General features: G+C 47.0%; 1 protein-coding gene across 1 annotated transcript in view; it reads right to left on the reverse strand.

Moving 5' to 3' along the window:
- Positions 1-831: 831 nt before the first annotated feature.
- Positions 832-19,583, reverse strand: part of C3H1orf105 (chromosome 3 C1orf105 homolog) — a 30,314-nt gene continuing 11,562 nt past the window's right edge. The window contains exons 2-7 of the mRNA XM_057730055.1: positions 19,036-19,121; positions 17,364-17,451; positions 8,614-8,688; positions 6,483-6,550; positions 4,125-4,192; positions 832-1,208 (exon numbers count right to left, since the gene is read on the reverse strand). Of these exons, the coding sequence (XP_057586038.1) occupies positions 1,063-1,208; positions 4,125-4,192; positions 6,483-6,550; positions 8,614-8,688; positions 17,364-17,451; positions 19,036-19,121 (531 nt within the window). The 3' untranslated portion in view covers positions 832-1,062. The remainder of the gene's footprint in view (positions 1,209-4,124; positions 4,193-6,482; positions 6,551-8,613; positions 8,689-17,363; positions 17,452-19,035; positions 19,122-19,583) is intronic.

A 19,583-nucleotide genomic window follows, 5' to 3' on the forward strand; every position in this document is an offset into this window, starting at 1 on the left:
TTTTTGAACTCGAAATGAACTGAAACCAAGAATCCACAGCCTACCAGGAATACAGGGCAATTAAGCAAGTTTTTCTGGTTTGTGTGTGTGCCTGTGTGCGCTCATGTGCGCACAAGAAATGAGGTCAATTGGGTCACCTGGCCATTTGTTAGAGATCTCTGAATCCCATTCTTCAAACACAGTCAGCACAGAGGTTGGTTCTCATATGTTGGTCCAGTGCCCACGTAGTCAGGACCTTGAGATTCCATAAGGCCACTGCCTCCTAAGCACTGGAAGGGGCCTTTTTTATATGAGCCCTCCTGAAGTGGGGCACAGAGCCTACGTGCCCATGAGCATAATATTTATAAGCCTATACTCTTCCTTTGTCTCCCTCACACACATGAACTACGACAGAGTTGGAGATATACATCCTCAAACAAGAGTAACCAAACTACAAAATACAAGCATTTGCTTTGGATTCAATTGGACACAGATTAGGTAAACATCTGTTATAGGCAAGGCACTGAAGCAGGTGGCAGGAGGAAGGCATGACAGACACAGTTCCTGTCCTCAAAGGTGGCAACAGCTAATTACCTGTCATTTTCCAGTTACTGCATCCCAGTATCCTCTGTCATCTACCAGAGTTAACTGACAGAGCTAAGGACAGAAGGGTGACATCCATTTCCCCCTTTTATTCTTACTAAGCCGAATTCATGAGGGATCACCTGGAGGCATCTCTGGCCCCCCGCCTAGAAGGAAGAAACAACCTTCACAGAAAATTCATGTCTTAGAAAGATGTTGTCTATTATAAAGAATCTTTAGCAAAATAAAATGAATGACACTCAAAATGTTCCATTTTAATCAACACATCTTTATGATCATGTACATTAAACCATTTTGTCTTTAGGAGAAATGAGCCATAGGACAATGGCAAGAGCTAGAATTCCAGCAATGGTTAGGAAGGCAGAACTGAGTCACCTTTTTCATGCTAAGAGGAAGTGATGAGAAGGCACCAGTGTCAGAAACTGGCTTGGTGAGGTTGCTTTCTCTCTGAGAGCCTGGAAGGTGACGAGCTCTGACCACTCACTGCCTCATTGTCTTGCCCATTGGTTCCTTTCTGGGCAAGGAAGAGAGTTGTGTCTCCTGCAGAGTTTTGTAGGCATCTGACAGCAGTCCATGGAAGACAGCTGTCCTGGGGCCCAGAATGGGTAGTCGGTAGTGAACACTCTCTGGAGGACAGTGCAAGAAGGAAGGACAAGGGCTCCTTAGATTCTGTTTTTAAAACCTACTCAAAATAACCAATGTCATCGAAGACCTCTTTAACCTTATAAAACAGCCTCAAAATTCACATGAGAATGCCTTTTAATAGAGCCATCTTACCCACCCACCCCCAACCATACTTAAAGCTTTTATAAGTCTTGCCAAAGAGGCCAGAAAGGAATGCTTAGAAACAAAACTCAAATATGTGGAGACATTGCCAATTAAATAATAAATGAAGATAAAGTGTGTCTGGAGTTGTAATATGAGTCAAAGGGAAAAGAGGATTCAATCCTCAGAAGACTTTTCGGGGACACGTGTGTGGTTCTGCTCTTCAAACAAATGTACTTATGAAAGGCTACAGTAGTGGAAAAGTACTTGCATTTCAAAAGGAACCTTGCTTTCATGAGAAAATTTATTTTAGGACTCCTTAAAATCCTTACCATCCTGACTTCTTCTTTGAATATGAGTTTATCTTCCAAAAGTTGGTTAATATTCAACTCTTGGAGAATACTCATTGTGAAGGAGAGTAAATCAGTGCATAAAATAGCATCTTCCCATTGGAAGTCACTGAATGACTAAGGGAATTGGAGTCGTGAATTCTCTGGAATAAACTCTTTAGTCCAGTTGAATGAGAGCTAAGAGATGTCACAAGATCACAAACCTAGGACCCAGTTCAGTGCCATTGCTGTAATGGAGAGGAAACAGAGGTCCAGGGTCATGATGGACTGAGGACCAGGACCCAGGTCTCCTTAATCCTAACTCTCTGTGCCATATCTCAGCCCTGGGTCAGGTGGCAGACCTAAGTCAGGTGGTCAGCAGCTCCACCAATGTTTATGGACAAGAGCCTGTGAGTGTCGTGGAACTCTGGACTCAAGGCCAAAGTCAAGATAAACAATTCCAGAAGAAACCCCGTCACTTAATAGAGATAGGCTCTTTCCATTTACTTAGTTCCCACCAATAATTATTGAGAACATATCAAGTTTAGCTGAATCCAGAAAAATACTAGAGATTATGTTGTGATCAACAAAATGAGTTAGACAGTCACTGGAAGTGATGTTGGCTGGGATGAGTCAGCCATTTGGTATTTGCAGCATGTCCACAGGCCACGCAGCACAGGGACATGTCTAAGCCATATAAACCAGCGAGGCTGGGGCAGTGTCAGCAGATTTTCTGGGCTGATCAAAGGTGAAGGCTGCTTGTACTAAGTGTTTGCCTCTTGGGGGTTGGGGGTGGGCAAAATACTTCTCTGATTTTGAAGGTGGGAATACAGAGACCCAGATAGTTTCAACAATATGGTCAAACCTGTCTAGCAAGACTAGGATCTAAATGCAGGTCTCTTTGCTCCTAGGCTTTTTCTTTGACCTCAGAGAGCACACACGAGAGCAAAGCTCAGTTCCGAAGGGTCAAGACTGAAATCAACTGTAGATCTACAAAGCTTCAGCTCAATACGCACTCTCCCTGAAGTCCCATCTCGAAGACTGCTGTTCTTGGATTAACTCTCTGGGCAAGAACCGGGTCTGTCCAGAACGTAATGTGTTGATCTATGTACACCAAGTCTATCTCTTATATTGGTAAACTGAAATACACTCAGGGTTAATAAATTGATGAAAGACATCTTATCACATTGTCCTGTAGAATCAGAAAATAAACATTCTTGCTGAGGGAAAGGCATGTAATTGTGTGTGTGAGTATGTGTGCACGTGTAAGGGAAACAGAATGAATGTGCTGCTGGTACAGAGAACCCTGAAACCAACCACACATCTTGTTGCCCAGTGTTCCCTAGGCTTCGAGAGGATGAGGTGGATGCAGGCAGATGGGGGCAGCTTTCACTGGGAGGATGCTCTTAGCTCTCGGATCATCAGTCTACTTTGGCTAAATGAGAGCCATGAGCAAGGCCAATATTTTCAGATACATAAGAAGGGATTGGGACTAGCAGCCTTTCACTCCACTGGAGTGGATATCTCCTAACCGCAGTTGTCACCTGAGTCTCTGGTCCTTCCTTTTGACACCCCTTCAAGATATCCCTTCTATCCTCAAGTTTCCCTTCTCCATGTCTTCTCAGTTCAGCTCTGGCTTTAGCTCCCCTGCAACCTCCCAGGATAGAGCTTAGACTTTCCCATCAGTACAAAGTGAAGAAAGCGATCTTCATTTTCCTTACTGTGTGTATTAAATAAAAGAAAAACTGAAAGTTTTTTCAGTTCATCTGGCAGCAAATGAGAAGATGGGCAAAGATACTAAAGTGACAGCCTATAACTGCATTAAACCCGTGAATCACATCCCTTCAAAGAATGACCCATCCCCTCTTTGCCAATCCAGTGTTGGCATCTCTAAAAGATAAGACTTAGGTCAATGCTGAAGTTGGAGAGAGAGTCGCCCTGTCCTTTTTTTCTGTACCAGCCTGTGAACATAAGAATAGCACCGGGCAGCTGCCTGGAGGAGGCAGGTATTCTAGGGAGCCTGTGGAAGGGAAGGCTCAGGGCTTGGTGAGGCCATGCCAGGGGTGTGGGGACGCACTTCCCTTGCCTCCTTAATTGGTGTGATCAGGACTGCCAGAGAAGGGAATTACCTACTTGTGCCCCATCCCTATGGACAATCTTCAGCAAGTGGATTATGGGGCTCTTTAGAAAGAATGGGGCAGCACCCTGTGGTGTGGAGAGGACCAGGGAAGGAACACGCCATGGAAGAAGACAAGCCAGGCCTGAAGAGGGGACAGGTAGGGCGGCAGTGAACGGAGGTCTGTGGACCAATTGAAACAGGTCAATAATCAATACGTGAAAGAGAAGGGATGGAGAATGGGAATTTTTTCAGAAAATTTAGAAATTATCTTAGGGATTCCTCTGGGGGTGGTATGTCTCCCCCTACAAGTACTTTAAAAGAAAGCAAACCTGCTGGGATGTCATCACGAGAACGTTTGGGTGCAGGCTGGGCTTTTGGTGAATGAAGACTCACCATTCTGATTGGAAAAAGCAAGAATACACATTAGTGGTGTGGCTAGGGCTTGGTGGAAAGGAATGTGTCTTTGTACATTTTAAAATACAGATGGTCTCTCAACCCCAGCTAACCTGATGCTCAGACCACTTGGCAGCAGTGAGATGACCGGCCAAAGACCACTACTTCTGAAGCTCTTTTTACTTTAGTGGTATTTTTATGGATTTTGATTAAACATTTAAAAAAATGTTTTATTCCACTGACAGAACATGTACGGTCTGAAAATAGAAGGGATTAAAGAGAGAATTCTCTAGTTCTCAGCAAAAAAAGTAACAATGCTTCCAGATCAGTGCAAAACTGAGAATATTTTGGTTAGAACCTTCCAATTTTAGAGAAAAAATGTCTTGATCACTCCCTATTTCTCCTGGTGGCTATGACTATGGAAGTGACCCTCAACCTAAAGGTATATAAGTTCAAATCATTTCTACATTATTTTGAATTGTTTTATTTCTAAAGACTGACCAATCTGTAAACTTGGATGGGCAATCTACGTCTCTACAATTCATTTCCTGGGATGTACTTCCACAAAGATTTTCCAAGATTATTTTTTCTTTGCTACTGAAAATATGATCAGTCCAGTCAGTTAATTTTATGAAATTGCCATTGGAGGACTCACTGGGACTAAGAAAAAGAAAAATACCTTCTATTACCTATTTTGGGCAAACAAGAAGGTGGTATTTGTAAGACTGAATAGTTTAAGATCTGTCTACACTATAATTCAACAAATATATAGCTATCCTCTCATACTTATTTCCTCTCTCTTTTCCTCCCTTCCTTCCTTCTTTCCTTCATTCCTTCCAATCAACAAACATCATTTAATTCCTACAATGGCTATAATTAAAGTCACTTTAAAAAAATTATTTCAATAAGGACAATTCCACCTGTTTATATATGCAGTGAGACTTAAAAACTGTGAGGACAGACTGTATAAGCTACAAACAGAACCAGGACCTTACTTTATAGTCACGTTAGCTAAATCTCAGACAGAAGTAGGATGTTTTCCTTCACTACACTGAAGAAAAAAAAGAAAGACCAATTTAATGATACTTCTGGCTGGGACTGACATGATTTTAGGATTGGTTCGAACTTTGGTCTTAGCTTTAAAGGAATAAGAGCTTGTTTTAAAAAAACACAATTGATGGCTCAGGATTTGAGACTTTCTTTAAAGTACCAAATTTGCAAGATAAATAAACTGGAACAAAACATTTTAAAAGTCTCTTTCATAGAAGAGTAACTTTGGCTCAGAAATTCCAGTTTTCCATTTAAAGTCTATAAGAAATATTTATTAGAATTACTTTTATTATGATCTGATATAAGAACACTTAAAAAGTATAGAGTCGGTGGGGGTAAAAGTTACTAGTGCTGGAGTCTGTGCTGCTCAAATACCCATTTCTTCCACGACCCTGTCTGCTTGGGCCAGGACATGGTTCTGATGCGTTTGAGTCTATACTTTAGTTTGTACAAATAGTCCTGAGCTTATATAGGAAAACAGAACTACTACTGTGCATCATAAGGTTACAAAAAGACCTATTTATTTCCCCACATTATTGCTCTCTGGAGAGGAAGCAAATTAAAGATTGCCATTAGATCACATGTAACTTTTTTGATTAGTCACATGTAAGGGTGACTGTATGTTTACATTTCAACCATCTACTGCAAGGCAAGTCCACCTATCTTGGTGCCTTATCCAGGGTGACTCCATGTTTTGAGTTTTTTAATAAAGTGAAAACTAAGTCCTTCTTCCCTGTCTGGTACTTAAATGCAGAAAAATCCCTGAAATCCAACAATCAAACTTTGACTGGATTTTGTTTCTGATATACTTGATCTGGATAAGAAAGCAGCGAATGACAACAATACAAACTGATACCAGTAATTTTAGTCACTATAAAGTAGCAGAGGCTGTGCTAGACCCAAGAAAATGTATGTGTAATCTCCCATACCTTATAAATTAGGTATGTTCTCTACGTGGAGGATTTGTATTTAGTTCTGCCTAAGTTATCAAAGAAATCTCCTATCCTATGCCTTGTACTGTTCTTATGAAGGTAGAAAGGAAGATTATAGATTCTACAGTAGTTTCAACAGCAACTTTTTGTCTAACTACGTAGTTTAACCAGAAAATGAAACCACTCAAGAAGCTCATCCCTTAAGCATTCCCTAAACATTTTACTTATTATATTTCTCAACTTACTATCCTATATCCCCAAACAAATATAACCAGATATAAAGCTGTGTCCTAATTTAAATCTTTGACTTACCTATGACTCATAATATTTGCAAAGGATAGTTTCAGATCATCTGGGATTATCATAGTCTTTGGTTGCACCTATGGAACAAAGTCTCATGTAGAACAATGCCTAAAACTGCATTCTAATTTAAAGAAATAATGTACCGCCTCAGCAAACCCAGGTTGTATTTAATATGAGTCATTAATACATCGTTTTCTCCTTTCGCTTTTTTCTTGTTAAATTTGTTCTTAAGTATTTTACATTTTTGATTCTATTATACATGGATTTGTTTTCTTAATTTCATTTTTGGATTGTCCATTGCTAATATCTAGAAATAAAATTATATTTTGTATGCTGATCTTGTGTCCTGCAATCCTGCTGTACTCATCTATCAGCTCTAGTAGATATTTTGTGGATCCCTTAGGACTTTCTAGATACAAAATCACATCATCTGCAAATACAGTTTTATGTTTTCCTTTCTAATCTAGACACCTTCAATTTCTTTCTCTTGCCTTAACTGTCCCGACTAGAACGTATGGTACAATGGTGAACAGAAGTGGCAAGAACACACCTCCTGGTCTTGTCCCTGATCTTAGGGGAAAACATCCAGTCTTTCCTCACTAAGTCTGATGTGAGCTGGGGGATTTTTGTAGACATCCCATATCAACTTGAGGAGATGCCTTCTATTTTTAGGTGTCTTTTTATACTTTCCCAGCACCTTCACTCAACCCCCTGCTGAGAACGGGGGGGGGGGTCTCAGTGATAACAGCAGATGAGCATCCCCTCCCCCCCCCACCCCAGAAGGAAGTAGAGCTGCTACTGCACATAGTGAGACAAGGGTATTTCAGGCTCCTTTGTTATCATTTCCCACCGGGCTCTGCAAGCCCTGGTTCCGACAGCAGTAGGAAGGGCCCTTGGACACTTTTGTGTCCGAGGCCCTTTCTTTGGACATCAGCAGGAATGGTAAAACTATGGTGCCTGCTTCCACTTGGGGCAGGTTTGGGCAAGAGCAAAGGTCAGAAAAGAGCTCTTGAGGAAGAGAACAGCTGCCAGGTCCCCAGCAAGCCGGCTGGCCAAGAGCCCGCAGAGGCCTGGGGTAAGGGCATTCTAAATGTGGACACGAATGATTCCAGGAATAAGACCAGGAGAAATCCCAATCCCAGTTTCCCAGCTCCCAGTCAACGCTAATACGGAACACCGATCCTAACTATGCAGAAAGTGAACACAGATTGTAACGTCCACGTACACCTTTGTGTGGGTAGCTTCAGTTAAACTTCCAAATCCCACATGACAGTTTCACAAACCCACAGAAGTGCTTGCTGGTTGGAAGCATTTTTACCACGAACTCATCAAAGGAGCCTCTTTCGTTGTCTCCTGTCTGTCTTCTACCTCTTGGCCTTTCTCTTTCTGCACATCTAGTCTCACCTGCCTCCCCGAGTCAAAGGAGAATCGGAGGCTATTAGAATTGAAGAGATCCTTCCCAAACCCAAACCTAACCATTTAGCTAAATTAACCTTCTAACCAGCCTGATGCTTACTTCCTAAACTGACCCCAGGTCTAATTCCAACACGTGAAGCATCCCTCCTGAAACACACCTCTTTCTTCAGCAACACTGACGGCAGAGCTTTGTCCTTGCGGCGCCAACATCCCTTTGACAGCCTTTCTTTTCCTAAAACTCCCCCCACCCACCATTCCCCACCACCAGATACAAACAACCTCTATATCCGGGAAGAACTGGAGAATCTCTCCCAGCTCCACCACCACTAAGGTGGCGAATGAATTTATGATAAACCCCAAGATGAAGCTGCCTGTTTCACGGCTGTGATGCTGGAGTGTTGTGTGAGATGTAGTGGGGGGAGAAGACGTTCCCTAACTTCTGGCACCTCTGTAGGGTGCAGTTACCAGAGGAGCCCAAAGCAAAGTGGCTCATCTCATCTCTTCCTCCGTGGCCCAACCTGCCTTGGGTTCATCTTTGGTTTGTTGCAAATGGAGAGGTTTATCATATCATGGCAGGTGACGATGCTCCCAGGACCAGCAGCTGCTCATCTGCAGCCCTTCCTGCGAGGCTCCATCATGATCTCTCTGCTGGGCTTTGGTGGGAAAGGGGTAGTGCTGTGCCCTGGAGATGCCCCTGCCCGTGTCTGCCATCCTCCTCACCTACCATTTTCATTTCTCGACATGTGGAGCACAGCTGCTTGTTTCTGATCAGCGTGGGGTCTCTCTGGTTCCTCCCAGCCTGCAGGGAGAGAGAGAGACAGAGAGAGGTGAGGAAGTGGTGGAGTATCTGGGGCAGCAAAGAAGTGGGTAAGGGGTGGAGGGGTGAGAGAAGTAACAGTTATTTATCCTAAGAAACAGAGATGGACACTCTGGTCTCAGCCCCATCCCAAGTGGATGCTGAACCCAGGCTTGGCTGCGGCTGGTAGAGTCCGAGAGGCCTTAGGCAGGAGGGGGTGAGCCACAGACTACACAGCGGCCTCGGGCCCCCGCACACAGTGGTACAGGAATCAGACAGCTGGCAGAGGGGGCTGGGGTGGCGCTGGGGGTGGGGCAGGGGTGGGGCTGGGGGCTGAAATCCAGCGAGGTCTCTCTTTCCAACCTGAATGTGCAGTCTGAGGGGTTGCGCTCTCTCACAGGTGACACACTTCCCACATTTCATACAAAAGTTCCACCATCTGGACTAGTTGAGGACTTCTGACAGCCTGAGAAAAATGAATAGAAGGCTTCTGCAAACCTCCTCTCTCTGGTCCCTCTGAAATCCCATCCTCTCTTCTCACGCCTTCACTCTGGCCCGACATCTGCTCTCAAGCCTACACTGTCTGGTACCACTTAGCCCTTCTGCATCTCCTAAGAGCCACCGATCAAGCCCCAGGCAGAACTGGAGCTGGTGTGTGGGTCCGGAGCCCCCTCCCTCCCCAGAGGAGGGAGGCAAAGAAACCACCAGTGCAGGGAGAGTGGGGCAGCCCGTCTGCTCACTGGAACCCCTACTTTCTTTCTGACTCCACTTCTGCCAAAGGGTGGAAGCGTGGGCTTTGGAGCGTTTCCACCCGAAACACAAGCTTCTCACGTGCATCGCTGGTGAGAGCTTGGTTAGGGAGCAAAGGACAAATTAACGTTAACATCCTGTCTAGGGATTCTCTCACCCTTCCCTGTTCACACTGACACCAGAGTCATGAGATAGGTTCTTAGGAAGCACAGAACACGGGGGAGAGGAGGGCCACAGAGAAGCAGATGGTCACGAGGAACTGAAGGCTCCTCTTCCATTTGGTTGAATTGGTGACCTATCACTGCAGGTGTGCACGTCTGTGCTCTGACCTGTTCCTGTCGCCCCGCGAGGTGTGTGGAACAGGAAGAGGAGGACTATATCTTTGCAGCATGGGGAGGGCCTAGGGGGTGCTCCTCAGTGACCTTTGCTGGACTGTCCCGTGAGAGACACGTGGCACTTGGGTGCAGCATTACTGGGGGTCCGAGGACTGTAAACTATGCCCAAGTTGGATTCTTTTGGCAAATATTTAAAATACATTTCATATTTATAGGCCATTTCAAATCAAAGAAGTCAGTATCCCCACACTGTGGGCTGGCATGTGAAAGTGTGAGTGGGAACGGCTAGATGCATTCATTCAGCAACAAACCTTCACTGTGAGGCCACCACGCGGAGGGCACTGTGATGGGGTCACAAAGATGAATAAGAAGCTTTCTGGCCCAAAGGAAGGCCAGGGAAGAATACGGACTCACATATCTTCCTTTTGCTAGGTACTGGGGACACGGAGACAAAGAAGACACAGCTTCTGACCTCAGGCTGCTTTCCACCCAGCAGCCCAGGAGGTGTGCTGCTATTGAAGGCAGAAATATACTGACCCCCAGGGGAGCGGAAAGGAGGTGCTGAGCTCACCTGGTGGGGGTGGGTCGTGGAGGTAAGGGTCTGAGGAGGGTTGAAAGGACAGGCTGTGTTTGGGTAGGTGTTGGAGCTGGTGAGCTGTGTTTGGGGGCGGCATTGCAACCTAGGAACATTGTGCAACACTGTGGAAGAAAGACCTGGCAAATCTGTTTCAGGTAAGTGAGGACAGCCTGGAATGCCCGGTTGTCTGTGGGAGGAGGGAGGAGTGAGAAGTGAGGCTGGAGAGGACTCCCCGCCCCCACCCCCATCCAAGCCCATCCTCCCCATCCCCCAGGCTGACTCCGCTGCTCTTCTGGTCTGATTCAACCTTCTACCTGTACCCTGGGGGTGGGATCTCCTGGCGCCCAAGCTTTTCCCTCTGTCCCTCACATCCTTGAGTTCTGAGACTAAGACACTTCTCTGAAACTGTGATTGAAGGCTGGGTGAGCTAGATATCACTGAAGCAGAGAGGACACTTCTGGACCTTCAGCAAAGAGAGAGACTGCGTCCCATTGGAGACTCGGGACGGGCTTCTGGAAGCAGTACCTGTGCTTGGTCTGAAAGGATGAGGAAGACCTGGACAGGGGAGGTGGGGTGGGAGGGTCCTCAGGCAGGTTTGTTTTTAGAAGAGTTAGAAACAGATGCCTGTCTTTCCCGCAGTTGATTCTGCCACCTTTTCCAGAATTCTGGTTTCCACGTAAGAACACACTAGACCCCACAGAGACTGGAATCACAGGGTTCATTGCAAATCAAGCAACAAACATGCACGGTGCATGGTGCATGGCAGGAGCTTGCCAGGTTAATGACAGCTGAACCTGTCACTCCAGAGGCCACATCACAATAACTGTCATCCTTCGGAATCTGAGGGAAAAAATATCATTTATATTGTCCTGTCTGACTTTGTCAACTCCTTATCCTTTATGATATAGCTTAGAGGTTTCTTTCTCAGAAAGTCTTTCTCCTGACCCCCTTACCTGGGTGCTTGCCTCTCAAGTTCCATTAGAGATTTGGTATAACTCTTGTTATACCAAACAATTTGTGCTGTTACTCTTTTTCTTTGAAAGTGTTTGTTTCCTCCACCAGGCTGAGAGTTCTTTAAGAGCAAGAATGTATCTCACACTTCTGTGGATGTAGAAGAGGCTGACTTCCAATTTTCTCACCATCAAGAACCCTTTTTATTATTGACTCTCAAGTTTTGAAAGCTCGTGATCACCATGGAAACTACTTTGCATACGCCTAAGTCCTTCTCATGTTTTTTTTTTAATTTATTTTATTTTCTTTATTGGCTGTATTGGGTCTTCATTGCTGTGCGCAGGCTTTCTCTAGTTGTGGTGAGTAGGGGCTACTCTTCATTGTGGTGCATGGGCCTCTCATTGCGGTGGCTTCTCTTATTGCCAAGCACAGGCTCTAGGTGCCTGTCGGCTTCAGCAGTTGTGGCACATGTGCTCAATAGTTGTGGCTCATGGGCTCCAAAGCGCAGGCTCAGTAGTTGTGGCGCACAGGCTTAGTTGCTCCACGGCATGTGGGATCTTCTCGGACCAGGGCTCAAACCCATGCCCCCTGCATTGGCAGGCAGATTCTTAACCACTGCACCACCAGGGAAGTCCTCATGTTTTTGCTGATCAAAAACACATGACAACAAATACAAGTTTCCAAGGGAAGCATTGACGAACGTCACTGACCTGAAATAGGACAGGAATCTAGAGCCCGTCTCAGAATCGACACACAATAGGCATTCCACACATGTTGGCTGAACAAATGACTCAGTGTAAGCATTTTAAACTATCAGGTATAAATGTAGACATTATGTACATACGTGCACACGTGTATGTACATAAATACCTAAAACACAAGACACACATAATAGTGTGAAGATCGCTATCATAACCACACTGCTGGCAGGGCAACATCACAGGACGTTTGTGTGCCACAAATTCATCTGCACAAAGTTCTTAGGAAAAGCAGAGGCTGGGAGGCAAATTGCTCGGTTCCAGACCTGGTGCTGAGACACTTAACTGTGGTCAATCACAGAATCGCTCTGGGCCTCCCATCCCCCTGCTACGGCTGGTCTCTGTGGCCAAAAGGCCGGAGGCCAACTCTAATGGTGCCCACGCTTTCTATGTAGAGAAAAAAAACAGTCTTTGAAGTGTGGCTTCCGTCACCTCTGCCAGCAAAGTGGCAGTGACTCCACCTGAGACTCACTGTCAGCCAAAGCCTCGCCTCCAAGAAGAGTCACCGCATCCCTCCTCACCTGGAGAGGTGGGCAAGGGCCTTGGTGGTGTCTGTGCAATGTGGGAGGCGGCCTTGATGACTGACCCTGCCTGTCGGTCTACAAAGAAGCCGAGGCAGACACTTCGGGATTCTGTGTTCTTTCCAGGCCTCGGCTTCCTTCCTCAGCCCTGAAACCAAGGCCTTTTCTTTCCGCAGCATCTCCTTCTCACTCCTGCTTTCCTCCAGGCCCGCTCAGCACACCGGCAGGAATGGAGAGGGAACCGGCGGGTGGCTCTGAGCACAGGCCCCTGGCTGTAGCATCTGTAGAGTCAGAGCCACCAAGAAAAGAGCCACTCCGAAATGGTCACGGGGTTCTCATTTCCCCAAACAGCTGTCCCCAGGAGAGCAGATGGCAGTGTGACAGGTGAGCCAGGCCAAGGCACGAGGCAGAGCTCAGCCGGGCCCCAGGAGCCGAAGCCTGCTCCTCACATCTCACACCTGGAAACACCCTCACATCCGAGCTCAGTGCCTGCGGAGGTGCCTAAGCTCTGGCTCCTGGCCCAAGTCCTTGGCCTCCTTGAATCTTTGGAAAAGAAACAGAATCATTTGTCCTTCTCCCTCCCTCTTCCTCTCCTCTCTCTGTCTCTGTCTCTGTCTCTCACACACACACCTGTCCACATAACAAAAACTGAGAAACGTAAGCACCAGATGGTGATTTCAAAAATAGCCATCACAACATGACCTGAGGGGCACCGACAAACCTGCCTCTGATCTTGCCTGATGCCTCTATTTCTTTCTTCCTTCCCTCTCCTGCCTTAACTGAGACACACCTCATCGATTACCTACTTCAGCTCTTTCAATGAACCCAGTGAGGAAACTCTGGCCTGGAAAGGTTACAAGATTTGTCCAATAGCACATACATTTAGTTTCCGTCAACTAGGAAATTCTCTGGATAAAGGGTCAAAGAAAGACTATCTTTTCCCAGAGGACAGTGGACTCTTAGGGTCCCTATCAGGACATAATGATTCCTATATCATACCTTAGAATCCAAAAAGTAGCAGTCAGAAAACTATTTTCAATATTCAAACAAAAAACACCTACCATAATTACACATTTTTCTGCTCTCTGATAATACCAACCATCTCAATTAAAGAACAAAGCTGAACCTAGTTTTAAAAATATTCTTACTGCTCAGGAAAAATTTCAAACATAAATGAAATGATCGACAGCCATGTACCTACCATCCAAACTTATTAAACTTCATTTTTATTTCATTATTTATATCAGTATTTATATTTAGGTCATTACTTCAGGTCCGTGGTATTCATCAGTACTTCCCTTTACACCTTGTATTTGTTGTTGTATGTGTTTGATCAACAGGACGAGAAATGGGGAATATGCGAGGTAGTTTCCCTGGTGGCCATGAACTTTCAAAAATTGAGAGTCAATGAGAGGGAAATAATAAGAGTTTTCGGTGGAGAGAAAACCAGAAGTCGTCTCCTCTACGTGTTCCCCGCCACGTCTCCACTGCACAATGTTGTCACCCAGGAGTTCTTGTCAAGGTCCGCAGAAAGCAACATAAATAAGCTCTCTTTCCCCTGACTCGTTAGACTGGAACGACAAAGGCAGTCAAGGAGAGTAGTGAGGGTGGGGGCAGGAATGGAGGGGGTGGGGGCAGGAATGGAGGGAGTGGGGGGCACTTCATACTCCTTGGGGACTCGGTCACAGCCAACTCTGCCAGCAGGCAAAGGGGCTCCAGGGGCTCCCCCTGAGGTTCCCTGATCGCCCCCATATCAGCTCTGCCTGGCCGTGAGCTCTAGGTCACCTCCTGGCCTCAATGATCCAATTATCATGGATCGCTTTCTTCTTCCGCAGCATCCTGGGGAGGCCCGAGTCGACGCCTGGAAAAGGCAGGTGAAAGCCCTGCCTGGTAAAGAAGCTGCTCCTCAGTGTTTAAATGGGGAAATGTCGAGGCCTTATTTCTCTGTCTTCATTTTCTGTTTTCCTTCTCTGTTAGCACCACCTCTTGTCTTCTGTTTCCTTTTTGGTGTCTGTTGTCCCCAGACCTCTCTATGTGTCTCTGGCTTCTGCTGTCTTTTCGTCTCTGAGCCTCTGTTTCTTCTCCATCTCTCTGGCTATGCACTAAGGCATCCTGCTCCAGTCCCACAGACACTCACCCCTGCCCCGGGACTGCTCCTGGGCAGGAGAGAAAGGCTACTTGCAATGTGGATGTTCAAAGTTCTGCCTTTTGACCTGTGATGGGGAGGAGGAAGGGAGCCAGGTGGCAGGACCTTTGCACCTGTGCCCTGGGGTCAGGACGTCTAGCTGGCTGCGGGGCTACCACAGCCTCCTGAAGGGTCCCTGATTTGGAGGAGTGAGGAAGAGATAGAGGCAGTGCCTTCCACTCACACAAGATACAACACAGTTTCTCTCTAGAAGGGAGCAGCACACACACGCAGGCCTCCTGCTCGCAGCTGACTCTGGGGGCTGGATTCAGATCTGAGGACGTCTGTGTGGCAGGCAAGGATCTGATGTGAGGTACCTGCCAGGTGTCCCAACAGAACAGGGATCCCAGGTCCCTGTGAAGGGTGGCAGAATGTGCTACCCCCACATCTGCCACTTTGGCGGAAGCATCATTTTGAGCTAAGACACCTTGTGAAAACAGCAGGTGCAGGAAGGGTGCTCTGACCCTCCTCCTTTTTTCGTCCGAAAAGCAGGAGATAAAATCCCGTATGGAGAAAGTAACATTCTTATCTTCAAGGACAAGAAGTTTACGTCAAGAGAATTCTGTACAAACAGACCTTTTCAAAATAATTCTTATCCTCCTTTAGCCTCCCCACAGTTTAGTTACTTTTCCACAAATGCCTCTCCTTTTTTAACCTACTATAAAAACAATCAGGTTTTTCCACTTTGGGTCCTCATTTCCTTATGAAGTCTCCTGTGTCACATAAAACTTCTAGTAAATAAATTTATGTGCTTTTCTCCTGTTACTCTGTCAACTGAATTCACAGGCCCACCCTCAAACCCTAAGACGGCAAAGGTAAGATAAAACATTGTCTCCCCTACACCTGTTTGCCCCTCCAATCAGCAAGAGCGTCCTTCTCTCTCTCTCTCTCTCTCTCCCTCTCTCTCTCTCTCTCACACACACACACACACACACACCCCGGTGGAGGGGCAGCCCCCGACAGGGTGACGGTGAGGGTATCGCGGAGGTACCTGAGTCCCCTGTCCCAGCAGGAGCGATGGGCTTGCGCCCTCCTGCTCCGCCCAGAGACCCGCCTCCCGGGCTCAGCCTATTGGCCAGGCCGCGGAAGCTGCTGCTCTTGGCTCCCACCTAGCGGTCACATGTGAGTACTGCAGCCGTGAAAGTCTAAGCTCCGCTGCAGGGAGGGTCTCTCGCTCGCCCCACTCCTGATGGATGCTTTCCTCCCCCCCGCCTGAGAGCCTTAGAGCCTAGGATGGCACGGTACACTGAGACCCAGGGCAAATCTGGGACGAGGAGGCGCTCGGTGTCAGGGGACAGGCTGTCGCAGTAAGAAATGCAGAGACGGAGTGACTAGAAAGCTTATTGGTTCTGCAGCAACCGCGGGGTCAACGCTGCCTGCGCTCGGGCCCCTCCATGCTTTCCTTACCTACTTGCCCGTCCAGTCTAGGGTGTTGGGGGATCCGTGCTTGAGTGTCAAGCACAGCCCTGATCTCGCCACCCTGTGCTCGTAGACCTGGAACATTGGAATGTCCCCTCTGTGCCCTGGCGAGGTCAGCCCCGCTGCGTAGGTCCCGCCCACCTCAGCCCGCGCTCCTGCCCGCCTGATTCCGTGATGATCTGACCTCGCGCTCAGCCTCCCCCGCTTTGCTCCCCCGGCTCTTCCTCCGCTTCTGGAAATAATATCCTCCAGATCCAGTGCAGATGCCACTTCCTCTTGAATCGTTCCCTCGCCCCATCTCCGCTCGCCCCTCCCCCAGCCCGCAGGTGACCTTTCCTCCCACCTCCGCTCTCCAGTACTTTGTCCCGTCTCTGACTCTCATTCCGCGGTTGGGTACCTGGCCCTTCCGCGCACTCCTTTGTGTGGCTGGCCACTGACTTACTATCTCTATGGCTGCATTCAACCAAATGACACGAGGGCTCGTCCTAACCGCGGCTCACACTGGCCTCTGACTGTGAGTGGGCACGGTGCCAAGTGGTATGGGACCATCACTTCACACGCTGCCTGCAGTAACCCTGGCTGTGTGTGACTTTTCGGCTGGAGAAACTGCTCTCATCCTGGACAGTGCTTTGTTTTTCTCCACCTGGGGCAGATGCTCACTGCACAAGCACCCCTGATGTGGGGACCCGCCCCCACCCCGAGGAGCACAGTGTCCCTCAGCAGCCAGTCGTGGCAGGTTTCACCTCTCTTATTAGAAGTGAAGGGGAGATGAGGCGTTCTTAATGTGAAATTCCATGGGTTTTAGGGGGTTGTAGGTGGGAGACAGAGGGATTCATGGGGGTGGGGGGAGGGGGTCAGAGACTCCAGAAACAAGGGCTGCTTCTGGACACAGGCTGAGAAGCAGTCCCTGAAGGTCTCAGGGAAGATCCCTCAATATAGATTTTTTGGGGTTTCCCTTTTTGATGATTCTAACCTGATTCTTAGTTCTAGTGCGTGGGAGCCCTAAGACACTCAAGACAGGGTGGGGGTTCATCCACTTCATTCAACAAGTCTCTGTTGAACACGGATGATGTCCCAGACTCAGAGCTGTGTGAAGGAGAGAGGAAATGGCTTTGTGTCCACATTCTCTGTGGTCCTAGTACTAGGTATGGGTTTCTTTTCAATGTAAAAAAAATTGGGTACCTTAGATAGGACATCTGGAACTCGAAACAAAACTGGGAAATTCATATCTTTCTTGGATGAAATCAGAAAAGTGGCAGAATGAGGATATCTGAGGAACAAAAACAAGAGCATGTTAGAACCGTAGTCCCCAGTTTGAAGAGCCAGGCTCTCGGCTGTTTCAGAGAGAACCCTGGGGACATGCAAGGAGTTGCTCCCCACCCCGATCCTGGAGGGCCCGGGTCATTTTGGAGCTGCCCCAAGATTTTCTCTCTTTAGTCACTCTGGCTTCTCTGTCCCTTTGGGTTTGAACTAACCAATGCCAGTTGTAGATTTTCAGAGCCAGTGTGCAAATGAGGAAAGAAAAAAATAGTTGAGAAAAGCAGACGGATACTTAACTGATATTAAACAAAAGCAGTGCTTTCCTGCCTGGCCTGCTATCTCGGAGTTTCTGTCCCTGCACCCTGAAACAATCCACCAATTCCTCCCATGGGACAACTAAACTTTTCTTCTGGAGCATTCTTTCTTTCCAGGCAGGAGGTGAGGCAGAGATGCTGCAGAGATAACATCAGTTGTCTTCCCAGGGTGACCTGCCCTGCTGGCCACTGTGGCTCATTTTATTACAGTGTAAGGAGGCAAGGTGTGCAGGGTCATAAACAGCCTGTGCGTACAGCCCTGTGCCTGCCCCGGCCTCCAAGAAATGGAAACTCACTCGGAATGCTGGTAGTTCTGCCAAGAACACCTCTCCACTCCTATGAGGAAAGATTTCATTGTCCATTGTTCATTTATAACAAAGGCACATGCAGGGGGTTTGGTGTTCATGAGGCATTTACTGTTTTATTTCTCCCACTATTTTCCCTGGGCCATGGGAGAGAGGGGAGGCGGGTCTGACCTAATTCCTTCACTGCCTTTGTCTTTGATATGCAAACAGCTGGCCTTGGACTTGACACCCAAATGCTGACCAGGAGAGACCAGAGGCCACTTTACAACTGCTTCAGCACACACTAATCTCAAACAAACAGGACCGCAGTGGGACCTGAGGGCTTTTGAGACTGATGATGGGTGTGGCTTTAGCACAGTCAGGCCAACCTGAGAGAGACCTCCTGAAAGGAAGTGGTCTGTAGGCAGCGACCTTCAGAACCAGGTCTCACCTCCTCCAAGCCCACAGGTGTGTTTCCAGAGTTCACAATTAGGGGTGCTTTGAGCACATTTCACTAAATATTCCTTACTCTTTTTCAGACAGTTCTGTTTTGGAACTGCTTGTCCAAAGCTAGGTAATACTTAAAGCACATTCAGAACCTTCTAACCAAGTACTCAGAAGAAGGTTTTGCCAAAAATAAACAGCTTGAAACTCAGAGCTTTGACCACATGAGGAGTTTCCAGTTCTTAGGAGTTGTTGATGCTTAAAGCATCCTTTCAAAAGACTTCCCACTCCTATCCTGTCCTTCTGAAGGCTCAGGGCACCTCACAGGTGCTGTCCAGTCATCTTAGAATTCTTGAGAGGTACATAAGCACCATTTCTCTTAACAAGGCTCACTTTTGTCTTAGAAACCCTGGCCCATTCTGGGTTTTGAGCACCTGACTTATGTTTCTCAACTGATCAGCTGTACCCCTCAGATGAGTGCCCCAACCCTTAAGAAATCATCTTCCATGATACCTTGCTTGAAACCTTTGCCCTCAGTGGCTGAGCTGTTACCTTTTGGGGAGGCTGAGCACTAATGGCTTGTTTATGAGGCTGGCCTCACTAAACCAGGGAATCTTGTCAAATCTTGGAACAGAAACCTGGAAGGAAATGGAAAGAGATCATTTTGCAGGATTTATTGCACTTGGCTATTTCTGTCATTAGGATGACCAAAGTAAGCAGATAGCAGCTATGCAGCGGGCAACACTTTACAAAATATTTTTATGTTTCGTATTTGACCTTGTTGACTCTCCCATTAAGCAGCCAAGAGGCAATAGTGTTATCTCCATTTTACAGATGCAGTCAAAGCTTAGACAGTGTGATTTGCTGAGTCACTCAGCTAGAGAGTGGATTTAGGTTTTCTGACTTTTGTGTGCACGACATCTTGTGTTCTGCCATATCCCTTTGCTTCTTCATTACTTCCACCTGTTTACACATCCTCTCGTATTTCCATGACCTCAGCTGAATATTAGCAGCCTCCTATTCAGAGTGTCTGGCTGTTTTCAGTCACAGGGCCCTCCACCCTCATCCCTTCTAGGAGGCAGTGGAAAAAACTGCACTTT

The sequence above is a fragment of the Hippopotamus amphibius genome, chromosome 3, assembly GCF_030028045.1.
Source record: "Hippopotamus amphibius kiboko isolate mHipAmp2 chromosome 3, mHipAmp2.hap2, whole genome shotgun sequence".
Lineage (NCBI taxonomy): Eukaryota > Metazoa > Chordata > Mammalia > Artiodactyla > Hippopotamidae > Hippopotamus > Hippopotamus amphibius.